General features: G+C 52.6%; 1 protein-coding gene across 1 annotated transcript; it reads right to left on the bottom strand.

Moving 5' to 3' along the window:
* Window positions 1-17,785: 17,785 nt before the first annotated feature.
* Window positions 17,786-18,276, bottom strand: LOC139272847 (histone H2A type 2-A-like). The gene has a single exon (XM_070888962.1). It carries the CDS (start codon window positions 18,274-18,276, stop codon window positions 17,890-17,892), a length of 387 nt encoding a protein of 128 aa, XP_070745063.1. The 3' UTR covers window positions 17,786-17,889.
* Window positions 18,277-21,077: the final 2,801 nt, after the last annotated feature.

The raw sequence follows: 21,077 nt of genomic DNA, 5'->3' as shown, positions 1-21,077 counted from the left end.
TCTCCGCAACAATTCAGCCTTTAAAAATCAAAGTGAACTTTTCCCGATTTACTTTTATCAGAATCTGAGCAAAGGAACTGGGCCTGGGGGCAAGGACAGAGAATGTTTAAAGCTGGGAGCCTTGTCCCTTTGAGATGCTCAATTTGCGATCATTCCGTGCAGGGTGTTTTTCTCTTCATGAGCCCGTCCTCACGAAGCAATCCTGCAGAAACATCGGCGGGACGGGGGAGTAGGAGTGTTTGCTGGGACTGTGCAGGAGTTAATATCTGACAGAAACTGTCCCAGTTTAGCTTAATCAGAGTGAAACACTCGGTCACTGAGAGTAATACCGAACGGCCCTGAGCTGCAAGATTACAGAGAGTACAACAGGCAAGCGAGGGTTAAATGTGGGACCTTGTTTCTCTCACTCTCTGACACTGTCCCGCAGTGTGGGATTAATAATGTGTCTGTCAGTGGTACAATATCAGTGAGAGAGGGGACTGCATCTTCTGTCTCTCCAATGGGATCTTTCAGGATCAAACCGGACCTCACAGGTCAGTCTGGAACTGATACTGTGCATGTTTCTGTGTCTCACGTCCTGCCTTGATCTCTCCTGTCTCTCTGTCAGCACTCTGACCCCCCACCCCTCGCCCCCACCCCACTCTCCCCTCTCTCTCTCTGTTGCTATCCCCCTTTCTCTTGTACTGTTTGGGAAGGCGGGATACTGTTATTTAGCGTGATGTGGAAACACTATTGGAAGTATAACTCTGATACTGTCTCTATTCTCTCCCTGGTGCTCTACATGACGCTGTGGCACTGTTACTGAGCGTAAGATGGAGACACCAATACAAAGTGTAAGACTGATACTGTGCCTGTCTCCCTCTATCTTCCACTGGTACGGTACATGAATGTGTGATACTAGTATTGAGCGTAATAGGGAGACACAGTTAGCGTGTTTCAGGTGTCTATCTCTGCCGCTCTCTCAGATAGCCATCTCTGGGTGATGAGGATCGAATGGATAGGTCACCAGTTACTGTTAAATGTCCCTCAATTTAGAAGTTTCGAGAGACAAAGAGAGGCTGGAGGGGTGAAGAGCACATAATTTGTATTTTCAGATACATTAAACATATTTCTGCATGCGAACAATATAACAACTTAAAGCAGATATGGGGTTAAGCCAGCCACTGCTGTGATTGGCTCCTGCCCCTGAATCTGGGGAACAGACACTGTGAGGAGCGCCGGTCTCAGAGTGTTTAACACTTACTGAGCTGGGAAACTACAACTAACCCCGAGAATCGGCAGCACAGGCCGAGCGGAGAGGAAACCCTGTGCTGGGAGCTATAAATCTGGGACAGTTTGTGCTGTGAATGTGCAGATGTGAACATTGTGTGAGTGATAGTGTGTGTCTACTGTTATATGGTCCACGTCTCTGAGCCACACAGGAGGGTGGGTAGCACTACTGCCCTGTAGACCATGAGCTTGGTGGCAGATTTGAGGGCCTGATCTTACATAAGAACATAAGATTTAGGAACAGGAGTAGGCCATCTAGCCCCTCGAGCCTGCTCCGCCATTCAAAAAGATCATGGCTGATCTGGCCGTGGACTCAGCTCCACTGACCCGCCCGCTCCCCATACCCCTTAATTGCCTTATTGGTTAAAAATGTATCTATCTGTGATTTGAATACATTCAATGAGCTAGCCTCAACTGCTTCCCTGGGCAGAGAATTCCACAGATTCACAACCCTCTGGGAGAAGAAATTCCTTCTCAACTCGGTTTTAAATTGGCTCCCCCATATTTTGAGGCTGTGCCCCCTAGTTCTAGTCTCCCCGACCAGTGGAAACAACCTCTCTGCCTCTATCTTGTCTATCCCTTTCATTATTTTAAATGTTTCTATAAGATCACCCCTCATCCTTCTGAACTCCAACGAGTAAAGACCCAGTCTACTCAATCTATCATCATAAGGTAACCCCCTCATCTCCAGAATCAGCCTAGTGAATCGTCTCTGTACCCCCTCCAAAGCTAGTATATCCTTCCTTAAGTAAGGTGACCAAAACTGCACGCAGTACTCCAGGTGTGGCTTCACCAAAACCCTGTACAGTTGCAGCAGGACCTCCCTGCTTTTGTACTCCATCCCTCTTGCAATGAAGGCCAATATTCCATTCGTCTTCCTGATTACCTGCTGTACCTGCAAACTAACTTTGTGGGATTCATGCACAAGGTCCCCAGGTCAATCTGCACCGCAGCATGTTGTAATTTCTCCCCATTCAAATAATATTCCCTTTTACTGTTTTTTTTTTCCAAAGTGGATGACCTCACATTTTCCTACATCTGCCAAACCTTAGCCCATTCGCTTAACCTATCTAAATCTCTTTGCAGCCTCTCTGTGTCCTCTACACAACCCACTTCCCCATCTTCGAACACTCTTTTCCTCAGGCGGCCGAAGGCTGCGTTGTCGCACTGGAGGCGGTGGTCAATCTCGTTGTCGATGTCTGCCTTTGCTGATAATAGGCTCCCGAGGTATGGAAAGTGGTCCAAGTCGTCCAGGATCGCGCCGTGGATCTTGATGGAAATCGCTGGAGAAATACCACCAATGATGTCTCCGCAAGATCCTGCAAATCCCCTGGGAGGACAGACGCACCAACGTTAGCGTCCTCGACCAGGCCAACATCCCCAGCATCGAAGGGCACTGACCACACTCGACCAGCTCGGCTGGGCAGGCCATATTGTCCGCATGCCTGACACAAGACTCCCAAAGCAAGCACTCTACGCGGAGCTCCGTCAGGGCAAGCGAGACCAAGGTAGGCAGAGGAAACGTTACAAGGACACCCTCAAAGCCTCCTTGATAAAGTGCAATAACCCCACCGATACCTCGGAGTCCCTGGCCAAAGACCGCCCTAATTGGAGGAAGTACATCCGGGAGGGGACTGAGCACCTAGAGTCTCGTCGCTGAGAGCATGCAGAAACCAAGCGCAGGCAGCGGAAGGAGCGTGCGGCAAACCGGTTCCACCCACCCTTTCCCTCAACGACTGTCTGTCCCACCTGTGACAACCTGTAATTCCCGTATTGGACTGTTCGGTCACCTAAGATCTCACTTTCAGAGTGGAAGCAAGTATTCCTCGATTTTGAGGGATCATCATAGGCAGTCCCTCGGGATCGAGGAAGACTTGCTTCCACTCTAAAAATGAGTCCTTCGGTGGCTGAACAGTCTAATACGAGAACCACAGTCCCTGTCACAGGTGGGACAAATAGCCGTTGAGGAAAAGGGAGGGTGGGACAGGTTTGCCTCACGCTCCTTCCGCTGCCCGCGTTTGATTTCTGCACGCTCTTGGCGTTTAGACTTGAGGTGGGCCGGTGAGACCAATATCACTGTGTTTGTGTGTCCGTCTCATCGCCGGATTCCAGAGTCCCTCTTGTGTAAAATTCAAAGATTTCCCTGTCAAGGATCGCCCTGCTCCCCTGCTCAGGTCTAAAGCGGGAATTTCAACGTAAAGTTTGATGAGATTTCAAATTTTAGTCGAAAAACAGAGAAAATGTCCGCGATCGGGTGAGAGAGCGCGATCAGTGCAGCAATGAAACGGGTTTAAATCTAAATTGTTGCCTTCTATTCGGAGGAAACTTTCTCGACAACATACATCCCGGTGTTCGGGACAGAAAGAGGCCAGTCTGGAAATCTGGAGGGCCCGGGTTGAATTGGAATCGGACAGTTAATGAGGAGAGAGAAACACAGAGAGGCTGGAGGGGCGGGGAGCTGACAGCAGGATGTCTCCGCCCCGTCCGCTCGCTGCCTTTAAGTTGCTCTGTGCCGCCGCCTCCCGTTTCATTTCTGACCGAGCTCTGACTATCAGAGAGATTTTCCACAGATTCACCGACATGACTGACACTGCAGCCGACGAAACGGCTCTTCCTGCCGCCGCCGCTCAAACCAAGGCTCCCAGCAAGAAGAAGAAGGCGGCTCCCCGCTCCAAGCCAGCCGGTCCCACGTTGGGCGAACAGATCCTCAAGGTGGTGGCCGATGGCAGCGATCGCAAGGGGATGTCCCTGGCCGCGATAAAGAAGGCTCTGGCGGCCAAAGGCGTGGATGTGGAGAAGCGCGGGTCCCAGATCAGGTTCAGTATCAAGAGGAATGTGACAAATGGCTTCCTGGTGCAGACCAAGGGCACGGGCGCCTCGGGCTCCTTCAAAGTCGCTAAGAAGGAAAATCACGGGAAAGTGGGAAGGAAGGTGAAGAAACCAGCAGCCAAAAAATCTCCAGCCAAGAAACCAGCAGCGAAGAAATCTCCAGCCAAGAAATCTCCAGCCAGGAAACCAGCAGCCAAGAAATCTCCAGCCAAGAAATCTCCAGCCAAGAAACCAGCAGCCAAGAAATCTCCCGCCAAGAAAAGGAGCACCAAGAAGGCGCTAACAGTAAAAAAGACAGCGAAAGCGGCGGCTGGGAAGAAGCCGGCTGCGGCGAAGCCCAAGAGCCCCAAGAAGGCCTCAGGCACAAAGGTGAAGGCGGCCAAAAAGGTGGAAAAACCGAGGGCCAAGGCCAAATCAGCAAGACCCAAGAAAACAGCGCCCAAAAAGTAAATAAAAAGTGCAACTTGTAAACATCTGAACCCAAAGGCTCTTCTCAGAGCCACCCACGCCTCTCAGAAAAGAGCTGATCCCCGAATCAAATGATCCCTGTCCCGGGGCCGGGCTCAGATTTCAGACAGAAATCATTGAACATGAAGCCAGGATCCCTGGTGACTCGCTGACATTGGCTGCACCCACCCCTCCCCCAGTGTCTGCAATAAAACACACAGAGAATGGGATGTCCGGCCCGGGCCTCACTAACTGGGGATGTGTTCGGCTCCAATCTCAGTTCCTGGTCATTGTCATTTCACAGATTCAGGGGGAGAGTCTGAGACGGTGATACTGGCGGAGATACCCCGCCTCACAACTCAAACCCCAAACACCACATTCTCCAAATCAGCTGGAATAAGGTGTTTGTAAACTGCTGAACCCGTCTGTGAGAGGAAGTGTGGGGAGATGGAACAAGGTCTGAGATTGACAGGGACGGGACTGTATATAGGCGGGAATATTCGCGATTGTTAATTGTAACGGGACCTTATTTAAAACTTCAGGTTCCTGGAAGCCTTGAAGATGAATTCCGAGACTGTAAAGGTTTGTGCGGAGCGCTGTGTTTCGGTTCTATTGTCGGGAAACGGTTTGAAATTGGCGGCTGCAGAAAGTTGGAGGAGGAGCTGGAAGATCAGAGGCCGCTCTCTGCTCTGTCTGTCAATCCTGACTCTATCTCCTCCCCTTCCCGCCTCTCTCACTCTGCACTTTCTCAGTCAGGTCGGCTCCGGCTCGATAAAAAGGAGCCGGGAAGAGGTCGCGTCTCATTCAGCGACTGTTTGAGTGAAGAATCATCATGTCTGGAAGAGGTAAAGGAGGCAAAGGACTGGGTAAAGGCGGAGCCAAGCGGCACCGTAAGGTGCTCCGTGATAACATCCAGGGTATTACCAAACCAGCCATCCGCCGCCTGGCTCGCCGTGGCGGTGTCAAGCGGATCTCGGGCCTGATCTACGAGGAGACCCGCGGGGTGCTGAAGGTTTTCCTGGAGAATGTGATCCGAGATGCAGTCACCTACACTGAGCACGCCAAGCGCAAGACGGTCACTGCCATGGATGTGGTGTACGCTCTGAAGCGGCAGGGCCGCACTCTCTATGGATTCGGCGGCTGATTAACTCGACCCTTCCCCGCCCCCCCCCCCCCCAAACACAACACAAAGGCTCTTCTCAGAGCCACCCACCGCCTCATAGAGAGAGCAGCGACCTGGGGATGGGAATGCGGACAGTTTGGTTGGGAAATGGTTTCGGCTGTTTAATTAATGGAAAAAAATATTTGGATTTATATAGCGCCTTTCACGCCCACCGAACATCTCAAGACCAATTAAGTACTTTTGGAGGGTAGTCGCTGTAGGAATATGGGAATTATTAAATATTTTACAACTATTGTAAATATGAGAGATCAGATACTCCGGCTGAGAGTCACAATTACCACCGGGCGGGATACACAATCCACTTTACACATTACAGTCTCCCCTCATAGCTAATTCCTGTCATATTGTGAGGTTTCTGAGAATCAGTTAAACGGGACGGCACTGGCGGGATGGATGCGGGACTTTGTGTTTATAGGAAGCAGTGACCGGGGATTTATTCCCGCCCGGTACAGACCGATCAGGGAATGGAACAGAATTCAAACCGGAATGTTGCAGAGAATGGGATTGGTGACTTATAATGGGGCACAATCGCCGTTATAAAGATTGGGATTCTTAAATTGCTGGCGGGAAATTAGAGTTTCTTTAATCTCTGTTGGTTAATATTCTGAAATTGGCGGGCTTTTTGAAATTGACCAACTGTCAGTTTCAGTTCAGCCAATCAGGGGCCAGTATTCCCCGCCCTTCATTTTCACTCTCGGTGCTTGGGTCAAACTTGATTGGCGGTCGGGTTGCAGCCAATCACAGCACCGGGGCGGACCCTCACACACTTTAAAAGGAGGCACAAGAGGCGGCTCTGCATTAACAGTCTGTGTGCCCCAGATTGTGCTGAGATCTGTTCAGAAAATGGCCAGGACCAAGCAGACAGCGCGCAAATCCACCGGAGGGAAAGCTCCTCGCAAACAGCTGGCCACCAAAGCGGCCCGGAAGAGCGCTCCGGCCACGGGCGGAGTGAAGAAGCCTCATCGCTACAGACCCGGCACCGTGGCTCTGAGGGAGATCCGCCGCTACCAGAAATCCACCGAGCTGCTGATCCGCAAACTGCCCTTCCAGCGCCTGGTGCGGGAGATCGCTCAGGACTTCAAGACCGACCTGCGCTTCCAGAGCTCGGCAGTCATGGCCCTGCAGGAGGCCAGCGAGGCTTACCTGGTGGGGCTCTTTGAGGACACCAACCTGTGCGCCATCCACGCCAAGCGAGTCACCATCATGCCCAAAGACATCCAGCTGGCCCGCCGCATCCGCGGGGAGCGCGCCTAGACTCTCCCTGCCTCGGCTCGAAGCTTCAGCACCAAGTGCAACAACGGCTCTTTTCAGAGCCACCAAATCAGCAAAGGAAAGAGCTGCGATCTCCTGTAACCAGAGCTTCGTGTTGTTCATTAACCCACTGTAGGGACGGGCAGAGGGTGTGGGACTGATTACTGATCGTGTGTTCATATACCAACTCTGTTCACATGGGAGTTATTGACTAATATTAACTAATGAGTCATTTAATATTTTCAGAAACTGACATCGGCTTTGCGTCGCTCTGACCCCGAGTTCCCCGGGGCAGAGCACAGATTTCCCCATTCGGTGTTGCCGGAGAATGGGGGCAGGCAGATCTGGGAAGTACTGCAATTGACCCGGGTCCTGTGTGTGTGTGTACATCGCTAGCTGAGGCAGTGCGGTCTAAACTGACCGGCTTAGCAGAGAAATACACAGCCCGGGAACAGAAGCAGCATTCAAATTATCTCAAACCAGACCAGAATTAAACTAGGCCCTTTTATTACAAGCATTAATTCATCACCGCCGACTCTCTAGTTTTCATAGACAGATTAAAGAATATTTAAGGAACCGGTGGCGGTATTTATACAATTGTTGAGTGACAACTGTAGTTCAATTATTCGCTGTTAACTGGAAGAGTGTATGTGTGAGCAGAGACCGGGAACTGAAAACTCCCCCATACAGATAAGGGGTAAGCCATTTGGGACAGAGATGAGGAGAAACTTCTTCACTCAGAGTTGTTAACCTGTGGAATTCCCTACGGCAGAGTTGTTGATGTCAGTTCGTTGGGTATATTCAAGAGGGAGTTCGATGCGGCCCTTACGGCTAAAGAGATCAAGGGATATGGAGAGAAAGCAGGAAAGGGGTACTAAGGTGAAAGATCAGCCATGATCTTATTGAATGTGGTGCAGGCTCGAAGGACCGAATGGCCTACTCCTACACCTATTTTCTATGTTTACAGGTCTGAAACAGGCCAATCTATCGGTACATGAATTCAAGGGCTCTGACTCCATTAAGTCAGTAAGCAGCCCTTCCACAGATACTGTGGGTGGCTCTGAAAAGAGCCTTTGGGTTATTAAATTAAATCTTGTCCGCTTTACTTGGACGAAGTGGTGGTTTTCTTCGGCAGCAGCATAGCCTGGATATTCGGCAGCACCTCGCCCTAAGCGATGGTCACCTTTCCCAGCAACTTATTGAGCTCCTCGTCGTTGCGGATGGCCAGCTGCAGGTGTCTGGGGATGATGCGGGTTTTCTTGTTGTCGCGGGCCGCGTTGCCGGCCAGCTCCAGGATTTCAGCGGTCAGATCCTCGAGCACAGCAGCCATGTAGACCGGGGCTCCGGCACCCACACATTGAGCGTAGTTCCCATTTCGCAGAAGCCTGTGAACGCGGGAACTGCAGTCCGGCCCGGGAAGAATGAGACTTGGCCCGAGCTTTACCGCCGGTTTTTCCTCTTCCAGACATTTCCACAATCCACAGATTCAGAGAAAGAATGCGAAACTCCTCCCACATCTGTTCTTCTTATACATTCTGGAGGGATGCAGGGAGTGAACTTGTGATTGGTCGCTCTGCGTTGCATTTCATTGGTCTTTTCCGATGACCAATCACCATCTGCTTAGCCTGCCACTGAAAAGAGGGCGAAAATTATTGTTCGACTTCCAACGAATCTTCAATTTCAAAAACCCCGCCAATAATTTTTACAATGCGGATTATGTTAATAAATTCATCATTAGCTAAAGATTTCCAAACACATTTTATTCCATATTGCCTTCCAAATTCCAGGATGTTACAATCAGGATTAAATTCGGGTTGACTTTCAAACATTCTGTAACGGGACACATTGCAGCTCAATCTTTGTACAATTTGGGAATCACAGATCATGGATCGATCCTCCGCACAGGCGGGAGTGAGACCAGAACTGGAAGTCCTTCTGTGAAAAGAGAAGAGGGACAGAGTGTTCAAACTGCCCCGTTCTGGTCTCTGTAAGAACTCCCATTCTGGGTTGTTGCACACGCAGGCCCCGGGTAATAAGCGGGTTGACTAACGAGAATTTTTTTTTTATTGAAAAGGGCTTGAGAAATAATGAGGTGAGTAAAGTCTGAGTCTCAACCCTTAAAACAAGACCATAATTCGTCGACAGGCGACCAGGGAGTGTTTGTAGCTTACTGGGAGGGAAATTCATCAGAGAAGCTAAGGCTGAACCGGACAGTAAAACCGCTTATCTGAAAATTCGTATCTAAATCTACCCTGGATCTTTAAATGTTGTCAAAAACACTTGCTCAGGAAATAACTACAGTAATTTGAGGTTAAAGGATGACGCATTTGTGCAGCTCTTTCAGAGAGGTTGTGGGTGGCTCTTAAAAGAGCCGTTGTGTTTGGGGTTTGTTCTGTCAGGACAACGTGGTGTTTTACTTGGAGCTGGTGTATTTGGTCACCGCCTTTGTCCCTTCCGACACGGCGTGTTTGGCCAGCTCCCCGGGCAGCAGCAGGCGCACGGCAGTCTGGATCTCCCGGGAGCTGATGGTGCGGCGCTTGTTGTAGTGGGCCAGGCGGGAAGCCTCACCCGCGATGCGCTCGAAAATATCGTTCACAAAAGAGTTCATGATGCCCATGGCCTTGGAGGAGATGCCGGTGTCAGGGTGAACCTGCTTCATCACTTTGTAGATGTAGATGGAGTAACTCTCCTTCCTCGACTTTCTGCGCTTCTTGCCGCCCTTCGGTGGTGTTTTCTTGATGACTTTCTTGGCGCCTTTCTTGGCAGTAACTGATTTCTTCTCTTCAGGCATCGTCTTGTTCAATTCAACGCAGACATGACGTAAACTTAGCTCGGAGCTCGCATTATATAGGCAGCCCCACACTCCGCCCACAGCCCTATGCTAATGAGGAATGGGTGAAGGCAACGATTGTGATTGGTTCACTCGCTGCGTAGTCAATTTCCATTGTTCTGTAATTCTCTGATTGGTCTCTTTAAACATCCAATCAGATTTACTGCTCGCCACAATCTCAAATTCTTGAATTATGTCATCAGTTACATCCCCTCCCGAGCCATATTCTATTCTTTATCGATCTAGATGTCTACATGTTCGACAGACATTGACCGGTTTGTAACCGAGATTGCCTGAGGGTCACTTCTGGTCAGGACTTGGGAGTCCTTCTATGAGGGCAAAAGGCCCTCACTGTCCTTCCGCCCTGATGCTGCCTTCCTCCCACCGTTTAATTCAACACCTTTCTTATCTGTCACTGCTGTAACTACATTAGTTGTTTCAGTGTTACCTTCACCTGGAATATGCCGTAGCTTCTGTGCCGTAAACGGCCTATTTCCCTTAGCACAGGGGACATAAATTTAAAGTAATTGGCAGGTTTAGAGGGGAAATTTCTTCACGCAGAGGGTTGGGGTCTGGAACTCACTGCCTGAATGGGTGGTCGAGGCAGAAACCCCCCCACCCGAAGACCACCTAATAAGACTGTGTTATTTTGCCATCTGGGGAGTACACCCCAGCAAAACACCCACCCAGCACTGTGAGGGGAGACCTGCCCTCACAGCTTCCCTCTTTCCCAGCCCCTCTCTCTCACTCTATCTCTCTCTCTCTCTGTCTCTCCCCTCTCTCCCTGAGACCCCTTTCCTCCTAATTAAAAAATCAAGACAACTGAGCAGAGGGAGCAAGGCCCCTCCCCAATCGTTAACCAGGGGAGAGGTGTGCCTCATTAAGAGCTCACACATTTAACAAGGCCTATTAAGACCATTAAGGCGTGTGACTTTGGGGTGCGTGTAGCCCTTAAAGGGACCCCATGATGGCAACCCCATCCACGTCAGTGGCAGGGCCAGTTAAGACGTACGCGCAGGCGGTGTCCGCAGCCATGGCGCCTCCTGCTGCCCTGCCACCATTTAGATTAATAACTAAAAAACACGGGGTCAAGAGCTACACTCACCCCACTATGAGCATCGAGGAGTGCGTGCGGGCGATGGCTGGGGTAGTCGGCCCCTTGGCCATTGTCGCGGCCTCCAAGATGTCCGCGAAGGCCGTGTTCTTCCTGGGGTCAGAGCGGGCGGTGTCCCTGGCCCGTGAAAAGGGGCTCACGGTGGGCGGGGCGTTCCTGCCGGTGGACCCTCTCGAGGCCACCGCGCAGAGGGTCATTCTTTCGAAGGTCCCGCCCTTTGTTCCCGCTGAGCTCCTGCTCCCCCACCTATATCAACTGGGGGAGGTAAATCGGGGATTAACCCGATACCGCTCGGCCTCAGGGAGACCAGCCTGCGTCACGTGTTCTCCTTCCGCCGCCAGCTTTTTATCCGGCTGGCGCTGGAGGAGACGATGGAGGGCACCTTCAATGTGGTGCATGAGGGGACTGCCTACCGCATCTTTTGGACGTCGGACGGCGTGCGGTGCCATGCTTGTAGAGAGGTGGGGCACGTTCGCAAGAACTGCCCCACCTCCAAGGCCGCCAAAACACCAAAGGCGGCCAAGGCTGGCGCCACCACCACCTCTCCCCCTAGTAGCGTCCGCGTGGATGCGCGGATATCGTTGGAGGCCTTTGTCTTCATGGCCTCCGGCGGGGGGTAGGGAGAGCATCCGGGCAGAAGGAAGGCACGGAGGAAGGTGAAATACCTTGAGGTGCGTCCCCTCAGTGCACCGGACAGCCCCATCACCGCGCTCGGCCCACCCCTGTCACCAGCGAGCGCGGGGTGCCTTGAGCCCGTGCCCGAGCCCTCGACCAATACCGCAGAGGGGCTCGGGCGCGGGCAAGAAAAGCAAAAGGGGGGGGGGCGGAGCGGGAGGGCTCGGCAGACATGAAGTTATCCCTGTCTCCGCGCCCCACCAGACAAAAAAGGAGGCGCCGCTCCAATGAGGCGGAGGGGGAATAACTTCCCTCCGCGGAGGAGTTGGTGCCCGCCGCATGTCCCGTGTCCCCCACCAGCGCCCCCAAACTGCGCCGTAGGCGGGGGGAATCTGTCCCCGGGTAGGGCCAGACAGTCGAGGCTGCCCAGCCTCTGTCTCCCGGGGATGGCGTGCCTGTCGTGGGGGCCGCGGGGCCAGTGGAGGAATGCGTCGCTGCCGGGTCGGGCGTCCCGGGGACTGAGGCGGGCGGGGCCGAAAAGGCCGAACCTGAGCCCGCCCAGCCATTATCCAACTTCCCCCGGGAGTTGCTCGATCCGGCAGATAAAGAAGATTTTAATAATTTTAAAGAACCTACACACGCTGGGCTGGGGGGTGATGGTGGGAATGGGGAAGAACACCAACCCTCGCCCCCAACTTTGGAGCTGGGGGACTTGGAGGACCTGGAGCGGTTCTTCGACCAGGTCTCTCCATGTTCCCCGGTGCCTGGGGTGGAGGGGGAACCCCTTCCGCTGCCGCTTCCTGACCCAGCACCACAATTAAAAGAGCCCAGTGGGGACTCCTAGGGGTGGGATCGGAGCAGAGCCAGGGCCAGATGCAGCGGCTGGGCCATTTGCCGTACCTCGGGCAGTCGACGGACCGGATGCTGGCGGTGCCCTCCTGGAGGGGGATGGGGACTCGGTGGAGGGCGCGGGAGAAGATCTCGAGTCCATCGCCAGTGAGGCGGTGGATCTCCTCGTGCCCGCTGCTGAATCCCCCCTCATTCCTGTAAAGGAGCTCCTGGACTTTATGGTCCAGAGCCAGGGTTGCCGCAACCGAGCCCATCTGGCCCTGGAAAAATAGTCCGAGCCGGCACTCCTTATCAGGTCCGTCCATGCTGCCACTAAAACCATGGCCACGGGCGGGCCCTTATCTAAGGCGCAAAGCCTTGAGCTGCGCCAGTTCAAAACGTTCCTCGCTGGGCTGCTGAGGGAGTGGAGGTCAACAAACGACTCCTCTGCCCCACCCTCCCACAATATGTTAAGGTAGAGGTTGCACCATGCTTTTGTCATGAAGATAACGAGAGCCAGACTCAACATCAACGGCGGCAGAGAGGCACGCCGTAGATTTAACAATGTTTCGCTCCTGCGGGAGGGGAAATATGTGGTGTGCTTCCTGCAAGAAACACACACCGGTCCGGGAGATGAAGCCACGTGGCTCCTGGAATGACAAGGAGAGGTCCGCATGAGCCACCTCACTGCCACTTCTTGTGGGGTGGCCATCTTGCTGGCCCCGCATTTTCAGCCGGAGATCTTGGGGGTCGAGGAGCCCATGCCAGGCCGCTTGCTGCACGTCACGGTTCGCTTGGGGGACGTGCCGCTCCATCTCGTGAACGTGTACGCCCCTGAGCCCGGCCCGCAGCAAATGCGCTTCTTTGAAGAATTGTCCGCTCTTCTTGGCTCCGTCGGTGACTGCATTGTCCTCAGAGGGGATTTCAACTGCACCCTCGAGGTGAGGGACCGTTCCGGTGCCCCGCAGAGCATGACGGCGATCAAGAAGTTGAGGGACCTGGTCAGGTCCTTCGACTTGGTGGACATTTGGCGAAATCTCCATCCCGACTCCAGCGCCTTTACTTGGGTGAGGCCTGGAGTAGGATGGTCCAGAATTGACCGCCTTTACGTATCTTGAGCATACAGTTCCTGTGTTCCGGCGGCCTCCATGCAGCCGGTGCCGTGTTCGGACCACCGCCTGGTGTGGGCGGAGCTCGCTTCGCTCCACGCGAGGATGGGGTCCGCGTACTGGCATGTTAACAACCAGCTGCTGGAGGACGAGTGGTTCCAGGCCTCGTTCCGTCGTTTCTGGGCTGACTGGAGAAGGAAGCAGGGGGGCTTCCCCTCCTTGAGGTTATGGTGGGACGTGGGCAAGGTTCACGTCCGTGTCTTCTGTCAAGAGTATGTGAGGGGGTCGACCAAGGGGCGGGCGGCCAGGGTCGGGCGCCTAGAAAAAGAGGTGCTCGACCTGGAATCCCGTCTCGGTCAAGTCGTCGAGGACCCGGCCCTGCGGACGGTGTATGAAGCAAAGAAGGCTGCCCTGAAGGACCTGCAGTTTGTCGGGTCCCGAGGTGTGTTTGTGAGGTCACGGATCTGATTCCTGTGGGATCTGGACCACGGCTCCCCCTTCTTCTACTCGCTGGAAAAAAAACAGGGTGTCCATAAGCAGCTCTTGACGCTGCTGGCCGACGACGGCTCTCTCATCTCGGATCCACAGGGCGTCAGCAACAGGGCCCGAGGATATTATGGGGCTCTGTTCTCTCTGGAGCCGTCCAGCGAGGAAGCGCATAGAGTTTTGTGGGAGGACCTGCTGAAGGTCGGCCCGGAGTGCGGTGAAAATCTGGAAGCTCCGCTAAGCTTGGCGGAGCTGACCAGCGCCCTCAACCGGCTCTCGAGGGGAAAAGCCCCGGGGCTGGACGGGCTGACCGTGGAGTTCTACAGGGCGTTCTGGGACGTCCTGGGGGGCAACTACACGCGGGTCCTGGGGGAAAGTCTGGCGACCGGGGAGATGCTTCTCTCTTGGCACAGGGCAGTTATCGTCCTGCTGCCGAAGAAGGGCGATCTCCGCCTATTTAAGAACTGGCGCCCAGTCTCCCTCCTCAGCACGGACTACAAAATCTTTGCCAGGGTGATATCTGCTCGCCTTGGCGCCGTGCTGGACCACATGACCAGTCCTACACGGTCCCAGGCCGGACAATCCATGATAACATCCATCTGGTCCGGGACCTCATCCATCACTCCCAGGAGGCTGGTCTGTCAGTCGCCTTCCTATCTCTAGACCAAGAGAAGGTGTTCAACAGGGTGGATCATGACTATCTGTTCGGAACTCTGCGCGCTTTCGGGTTCGGGACGCATTTCGTCGCCCGGATCCGACTTTTGTATGCCGCCGCGGAGTGTCTGATTAAGGTTAACGGGTCCTTGATGGCGCCCCTTCGCTTTAGGAGAGGGGTGTGCCAGGGATGCCCCATGTCCGGCCCGTTATATGCCATCTGCGTGGAGCCTTTCCTGCAGACGAGGTTGACGGGGCTGGCTCTGCAAGGGCCGGGCATGGAGGTCGTCCTCTCGGCTTATGCCGATGACATGCTCCTCACGGTAGAGGATCCCGTTGCCCTGCGGAGGATGTGTGAGTGCCAGGCGATTTACTCGGCCGCATCCTCCACCAGGATCAACTGGGAGAAATGTTCCGGACTCCTGGTGGATCAGTGGCGGGTGGACTCCCTGCCAGAGGAGTTCAGGCCTTTTGCTTGGAGCACGACCCATCTCCTCTATCTGGGAGTCTACCTTAGCCCCGACGAGGAAGCCTGGCCAGTGAACTCTGAAGAGCTGGAGGACAAGGTCGCCACTCGCCTAGGGCGCTGGACAGGACTGCTCCGAGTGCTGTCCTACAGGGGTCGAGTGCTAGTCATAAACCAGCTGGTGGCCGCTATGCTGTGGTACCGGCTGGTCACTTTGACCCCTCCCCCTGCGTTTGTCGCCAAGATACAGAAGAAGCTGGTGGACTTCTTCTAGAACAACAGGAAGCACTGGGCCTCTGCAGCGGTCTTGAGTCTTCCACTGAGGGAGGGCGGTCAGTCGTTGGTATGCATCAGCACCCAGCTCGCGACTTTCCGTCTTCAGACCCTGCAGAGATACCTTTACGTTGAGCCCCCTCCTAGGTGGCGTGCGCTGGCGACGTATTTCTTCCGCCAGCAGCACAGCCTCAACTACGACACGCAGCTCCTGTTTGTGAGCTTGGGGAGCATCAGGACCGCCATCCAGGGGCTGCCTGTCTTTTACCAGGAACACATCAGAGTCTGGAACAAAGTCTCCACCAAGCGCAGCTCTCCACCGGCTGGAGTGGCGGCTGTCCTGCAGGAACCGCTGCTCTGGAATCCGTACCTCCACGACCGAGGTTTCAGGTGGCAGTCGGACGAGAGGGCTGTGGCTGGTGAGGTGACCAGGGTCAGGGACCTGCTCGATGGCGGAGGAGCGGGCTGGATGGCGCCAGACATACTGGCCGCGTGGCCGATGCCATCGAGTCACTAAAAACAGCTCTGGGCCCTGACTCCGTTAGGTGTGTCGAGGAGGCTCAAGCACATGGGGAGATCCCGTTCGAACTGACCCCCGTCCGGACGGAATTCCTCATCGCGCCAAACCCCGGAACCTCCCTCGGGAGCCGGCGCCTCACAACTTGAGCCGCCTCGGAGAAATCCCCTCCGTGCCTTTCAGTTCCGCGCGGAGGGGTTTCCTGTACGGGCTGCTCCTGCACACTCTCAACCTTGCCATCCTCGTCTGCCATCCAGACACGCCATGGCGTACCATCTTGCCGTCCGGAGGAGGCGGGGGTCCCCGATGCAGTGCACTCTACGCGGGAGTCCTCCCACTATTTGTCGGGGACTTGGCCTGGAGGGTGGTGCATGGAGCAGTCCCATGCAATAAAATTTTTAAGCCGGTTCACGGGCTCCCAGGCCGCCTGCAATTTCTGCAGTCTGGAAGAGTCCGTGTTCCATGCTTTTAGTGAATGTATGAGGTTGCAGCCCCTGTTCCATTATTTCAAGGGGCTGCTCCTCAATTTCTGGCTGCACTTCAGTCCCACACTCCTGATCTTTGGGCACCCTGTGCGGAGGGGAGCGGGTAGGTCTGAAGGCCTCCTTGTAGGACTGCTCCTGGGCATGGCCAAGGGTGACATCAGCTGGTCCAGGCAGCGGGCGGTAGAGGGGGTCATTCAGCCTGACTGCCTGCCTCTCTTCCATGCTTACATCCAGGCCAGGGTGTCCCTAGAGATGGAGCACACGGTGTCCACCGGTACGCTCGCGGCCTTCCGCGAGAGGTGGGCGCCGGAGGGACTGGAGTGCATTGTCACCCCAGGCAACCAAATTTTAATATGATTTTATATGTTTTAAAGTTTAATTTGTTTTAATTGCTGGGTTTTAGTGTCCCCCTCCCCTTTTATAGGGGACACTTGTAAATTATGGTTTTACTGCCCAAAAAACCCCCCACAAAAATCATCAAAAAAAAACGGCACGTGAAAAGTGTTTGGAGTGCCCCCAGATCGGGGGGGGGGGAGCACTTGGATTAATTTATTATGTTTTCCTCAAAAGAGTTGTGCCGTAAACGGCCTATTTCCGTGAGCACAGGGGACATAAATTTAAAGTAATTGGCAGAAGGTTTAGAGGGGAAATTTCTTCACGCAGAGGGTGGGGGTCTGGAACTCACTGCCTGAGTGGGTGGTCGAGGCAGAAACCCTTACCATGTGCACTTGAAGTGCCGTAACCTGTGGGATAAGGCTGGATAACCTTTTTTTGGCCGGCACGGACACGATGGGCCAAAGTGGCCTCCTTCCGTGCTGGAAGCTTCGATGATAAATGTCTATAATTCTGAAACTAAAAGGATATACCATCCATCGTGCATATGCGGACTTAAAACATACAGAACAAAATGTAAATCAACGATATCTCCCTCCGGCACCCCCCCCCCCCTCCCCCACTCCCAGTGAGGCGGTGGGTGGCACTTCGAAGAGACTTTGCTTTGTGCTTGGGGGAGAGGGTCGCGTTGAATCCATAGAAAGTGCGGTGCTGTCGTTTGAGAGCGAACACCAATTCCATGGCAGTGACCGTCTTGCGCTTGGCTGCTCAGTGTAGGTCTAAATTGACCGGCTAAGGAGAAATACACAGCCCGGGAGCTCCCGGGAACAGAACCAGCATTGAAACTCTCAAAACAGACTAGAATTAAACTAGGCCCGTTTAACAACCGCCAACTCTCTTCATACAACTTTCATTGATAGACTAAAGAATATTTAAGGAACCGGTTGCGGTATTTATACAAGTTTTGAGTCTCTGACAACTGTAGTTTAATTATTCGCTGCTAACTTGAAGAGTTTGTGTGAGCAGAGAACCGTAATGCAGATACCAGGAACTGAAAACTCCCGCATACAGGTCTGAAACAGACCAATTTGTCGGTAACTGAACTGAAGGTCTCCAATAATACAGTCAGCAGCCCTTTCACAGATACTGTAAGTGGCTCTGAAAAGAGCCTTTGGGTTATTAGATTAAATCTTGTCCGCTTTACTTGGTCTTGGACGAAGTGGTGGTTTTCTTCGGCAGTAGCACAGCCTGGATATTAGGCAGCACCCCGCCCTGAGCGATGGTCACCTTTCCCAGCAGCTTGTTGAGCTCCTCGTCGTTGCGGATGGCCAGCTGCAGGTGTCTGGGGATGATGCGGGTCTTCTTGTTGTCACGGGCCGCGTTGCCGGCCAGCTCCAGGATTTCAGCGGTCAGATACTCGAGCACAGCAGCCATGTAGACCGGGGCTCCGGCACCCACACGCTGGGCGTAGTTCCCCTTTCGCAGGAGCCTGTGAACACGGCCCACAGGAAACTGCAATCCGGCCCGGGAGGAGCGAGACTTGGCCTTGGCCCGAGCTTTACCGCTGGTTTTTCCTCTTCCAGACATTTCCACAATCCGCAGGTTCAGACAAGGAATGAGAAACTCCTCCCATATCTGCCCTTCTTATACCTTCTGGAGGGATGCAGGGAGCGAACTTGTGATTGGTCAATCAGTCGTGGATTTCATTGGCCGTTTCCGATGACCAATCACAGCCTGTTTAGTCCACCAATGAAAGCAGGGCTGAAATTATTGGTTCCCAACAGTCAGAACATAACGATTTTTAAAATTCAGAAATCCCGCCAATAATTGTTAAAATTGCGGATTATGTTAGTAACTTCACCATTAGCCATATATTTCTAAAACATTTGTTTCCTTTTATCTTATTCCATGTTTCCCTTGCAAATTCCAGCCTGTTACAATCAGGATTAAATTCGGCTTCAGTTCCAAACTGTCTGTAACGGGCGGGACTCAGTCCCCACTGATTCTGTAACGGGACACATTCCAGCTCCATCTTTGTAAAGTGAACTTGTTTTCACAGGAACTGCTCTGGGAGTGAGACCAGAACTGAGATTCCTTCTGTAAAAAGAGAAGAGGGACAGTGTGTTCAAACTGCCCCTGTTCTAGTCTCAAAGAACTCCCATTCTGGGTTGTTACAATGCGGGGAGTCTCGGGTTAATAAACGGACTGAGCGCAACGGAATAAAACAAAACGTGAAAAGGGCTTGAGTGAGAATGTGACTGAAATCGGAGTTTCCCCGCCCCCTAAAATAAATTTGTGGGCAGGCGTTGTGAATGAACGGGTCTGAGAACAAAGGGAAAGCGACCAGGGCCCGTGTTTGTAGTTTACTCACTGCAGGAAATTCCAGCGACGCCAAGGTCGAACCCGTCAGTGAAGCTGCTTATGAGAATTCAAAGCTAAATCTACAGCTGGAATTACAAAGGTTCTCACACACAGGAAATAATTACAGTAAATTCAATCTGAAGGGTGATGTGTTTTTGCAGCTCTTTCAATGATGTTGTGGGTGGCTCTTAAAAGAGCCGTTGTGTTTGGGGTTTGTTGTCAGGACAGCGTGGAGTTTTACTTGGAGCTGGTGTACTTGGTCACCGCCTTTGTCCCTTCCGACACGGCGTGTTTGGCCAGCTCACCGGGCAGCAGCAGGCGCACGGCGGTCTGGATCTCCCGGGAGCTGATGGTGCGGCGCTTGTTGTAATGGGCCAGGCGGGAAGCCTCACCCGCGATGCGCTCAAAAATATCGTTCACGAAGGAGTTCATGATGCCCATGGCCTTGGAGGAGATGCCGGTGTCGGGGTGAACCTGCTTCATCACTTTGTAGATGTAGATGGAGTAACTCTCCTTCCTCGACTTTCTGCGCTTCTTGCCGCCCTTCGGTGGTGTTTTCTTGATGACTTTCTTGGCACCCTTTTTCGAAGCTGGTTTCTTTTCCTCCGGCATTGTCTTGTCCAGTCAGGCACAGATATGAAGGAAATTCTACTCCAAGCTAGCATTATATAGGCAACCCCACACTCCGCCCACAGCCCTATGCTAATGAGGGATGGGCGAAGGCAATGACTGTGATTGGTTCATTGGCGCGTTGTCAATTCCCATTGTTCTGCATCTCTCTGATTGGTCTCTTTAAACATCCAATCAGATTTATTGCTCGCCACAATCTCAAATTCTTGAATTAGGTCATCAATTACATCCCCTCCCGATTTATACACCGTTCTTTATGTTTCTGTTCTGCTCTCAGGCAAAAAATGGTTAATGACGGCCGGACTTATGAGGAAGGTTCATTCACGTTTTTTCCTATATATATATATATCTGAACAGCAAACTCGCTGCTGTGTTTGTCGTTCTAGATTTCTACATGTTCGAGACATTGACCGCTTTGTAACCAAGATTGTCTGAGGGTCACTTCTGATCAGGACTTGGGAGTCCTTCTGTGAGGGCAAGGGACCCTCACTGTCCTTCCGCCCTGATGCTGCCTTCCTCCCATCGTTTAATTCAACACCTTTCTTATCTGTCACTGCTGTAACATGGATGTAACAGCATGGATTTATGAAGGGGAAGTCATGTTTGACAAATTTGCTGGAATTCTTTGAGGATGTAACGAACAGGTTGGATAAAGGAGAAGCAGTGGATGTGGTAAATTTGGTCTTCCAGAAGGCATTTGACAGGTGCCACATAAAAGTTTTGCACAAGGTAAAAGTTCACGGGGTTGGGGTAATATATTAGCATGAATAGAGGATTGGCTAATGAACAGAAACCAGAGAGTCAGGATAAATGGATCATTCTCGGGTTGGCAATCAGTAACCAATGGGATGCCACAGGGATCAGTGCTGGGACCCCAACTATTTATGATCTATATTAACAACTTGGATGAAGGGACCGAGTGTAATGCAGCCAAGTTTGCTGACGATACAAAGATGGGAGGAAAAGCAATGTGTGAGGAGGACACAAAAATTCTGCAAAAGGACATAGACAGGCTAAGTGAGTGAGCAAGAATTTGGCAGATGGAGTATAATATTGGAAAGTGTGAGGTCATGCACTTTGGCAGAAAAAAATCAAAGAGCAAGTTATTATTTCAATGGCGAAAGATTGCAAAGTGCTGCAGCACAGGGGACCTGGGGGTAATTGTGCATGAAACACAAAAGGTTAGTATGCAGGTACAGCAAATTACCAGGGAGGCCAATGGAATCTTGGCCTTTATTGCAAAGGGGATGGAGTATGCGATTGTTGTACAGGGTATTGGTGAGGCCACACCTGGAAGTTTTGGTTTCCATATTTAAGAAAGGATATACTTGCTTTGAAGGCAGTTCAGAGAAGGTTCACAAGGTTGATTCCGGAATGAGGGGTTGACTTATGAGGAA

This window comes from Pristiophorus japonicus, chromosome 9 (assembly GCF_044704955.1).
Source record: "Pristiophorus japonicus isolate sPriJap1 chromosome 9, sPriJap1.hap1, whole genome shotgun sequence".
NCBI lineage: Eukaryota > Metazoa > Chordata > Chondrichthyes > Pristiophoridae > Pristiophorus > Pristiophorus japonicus.
This window is presented reverse-complemented; position numbering and strand designations above follow the sequence as displayed.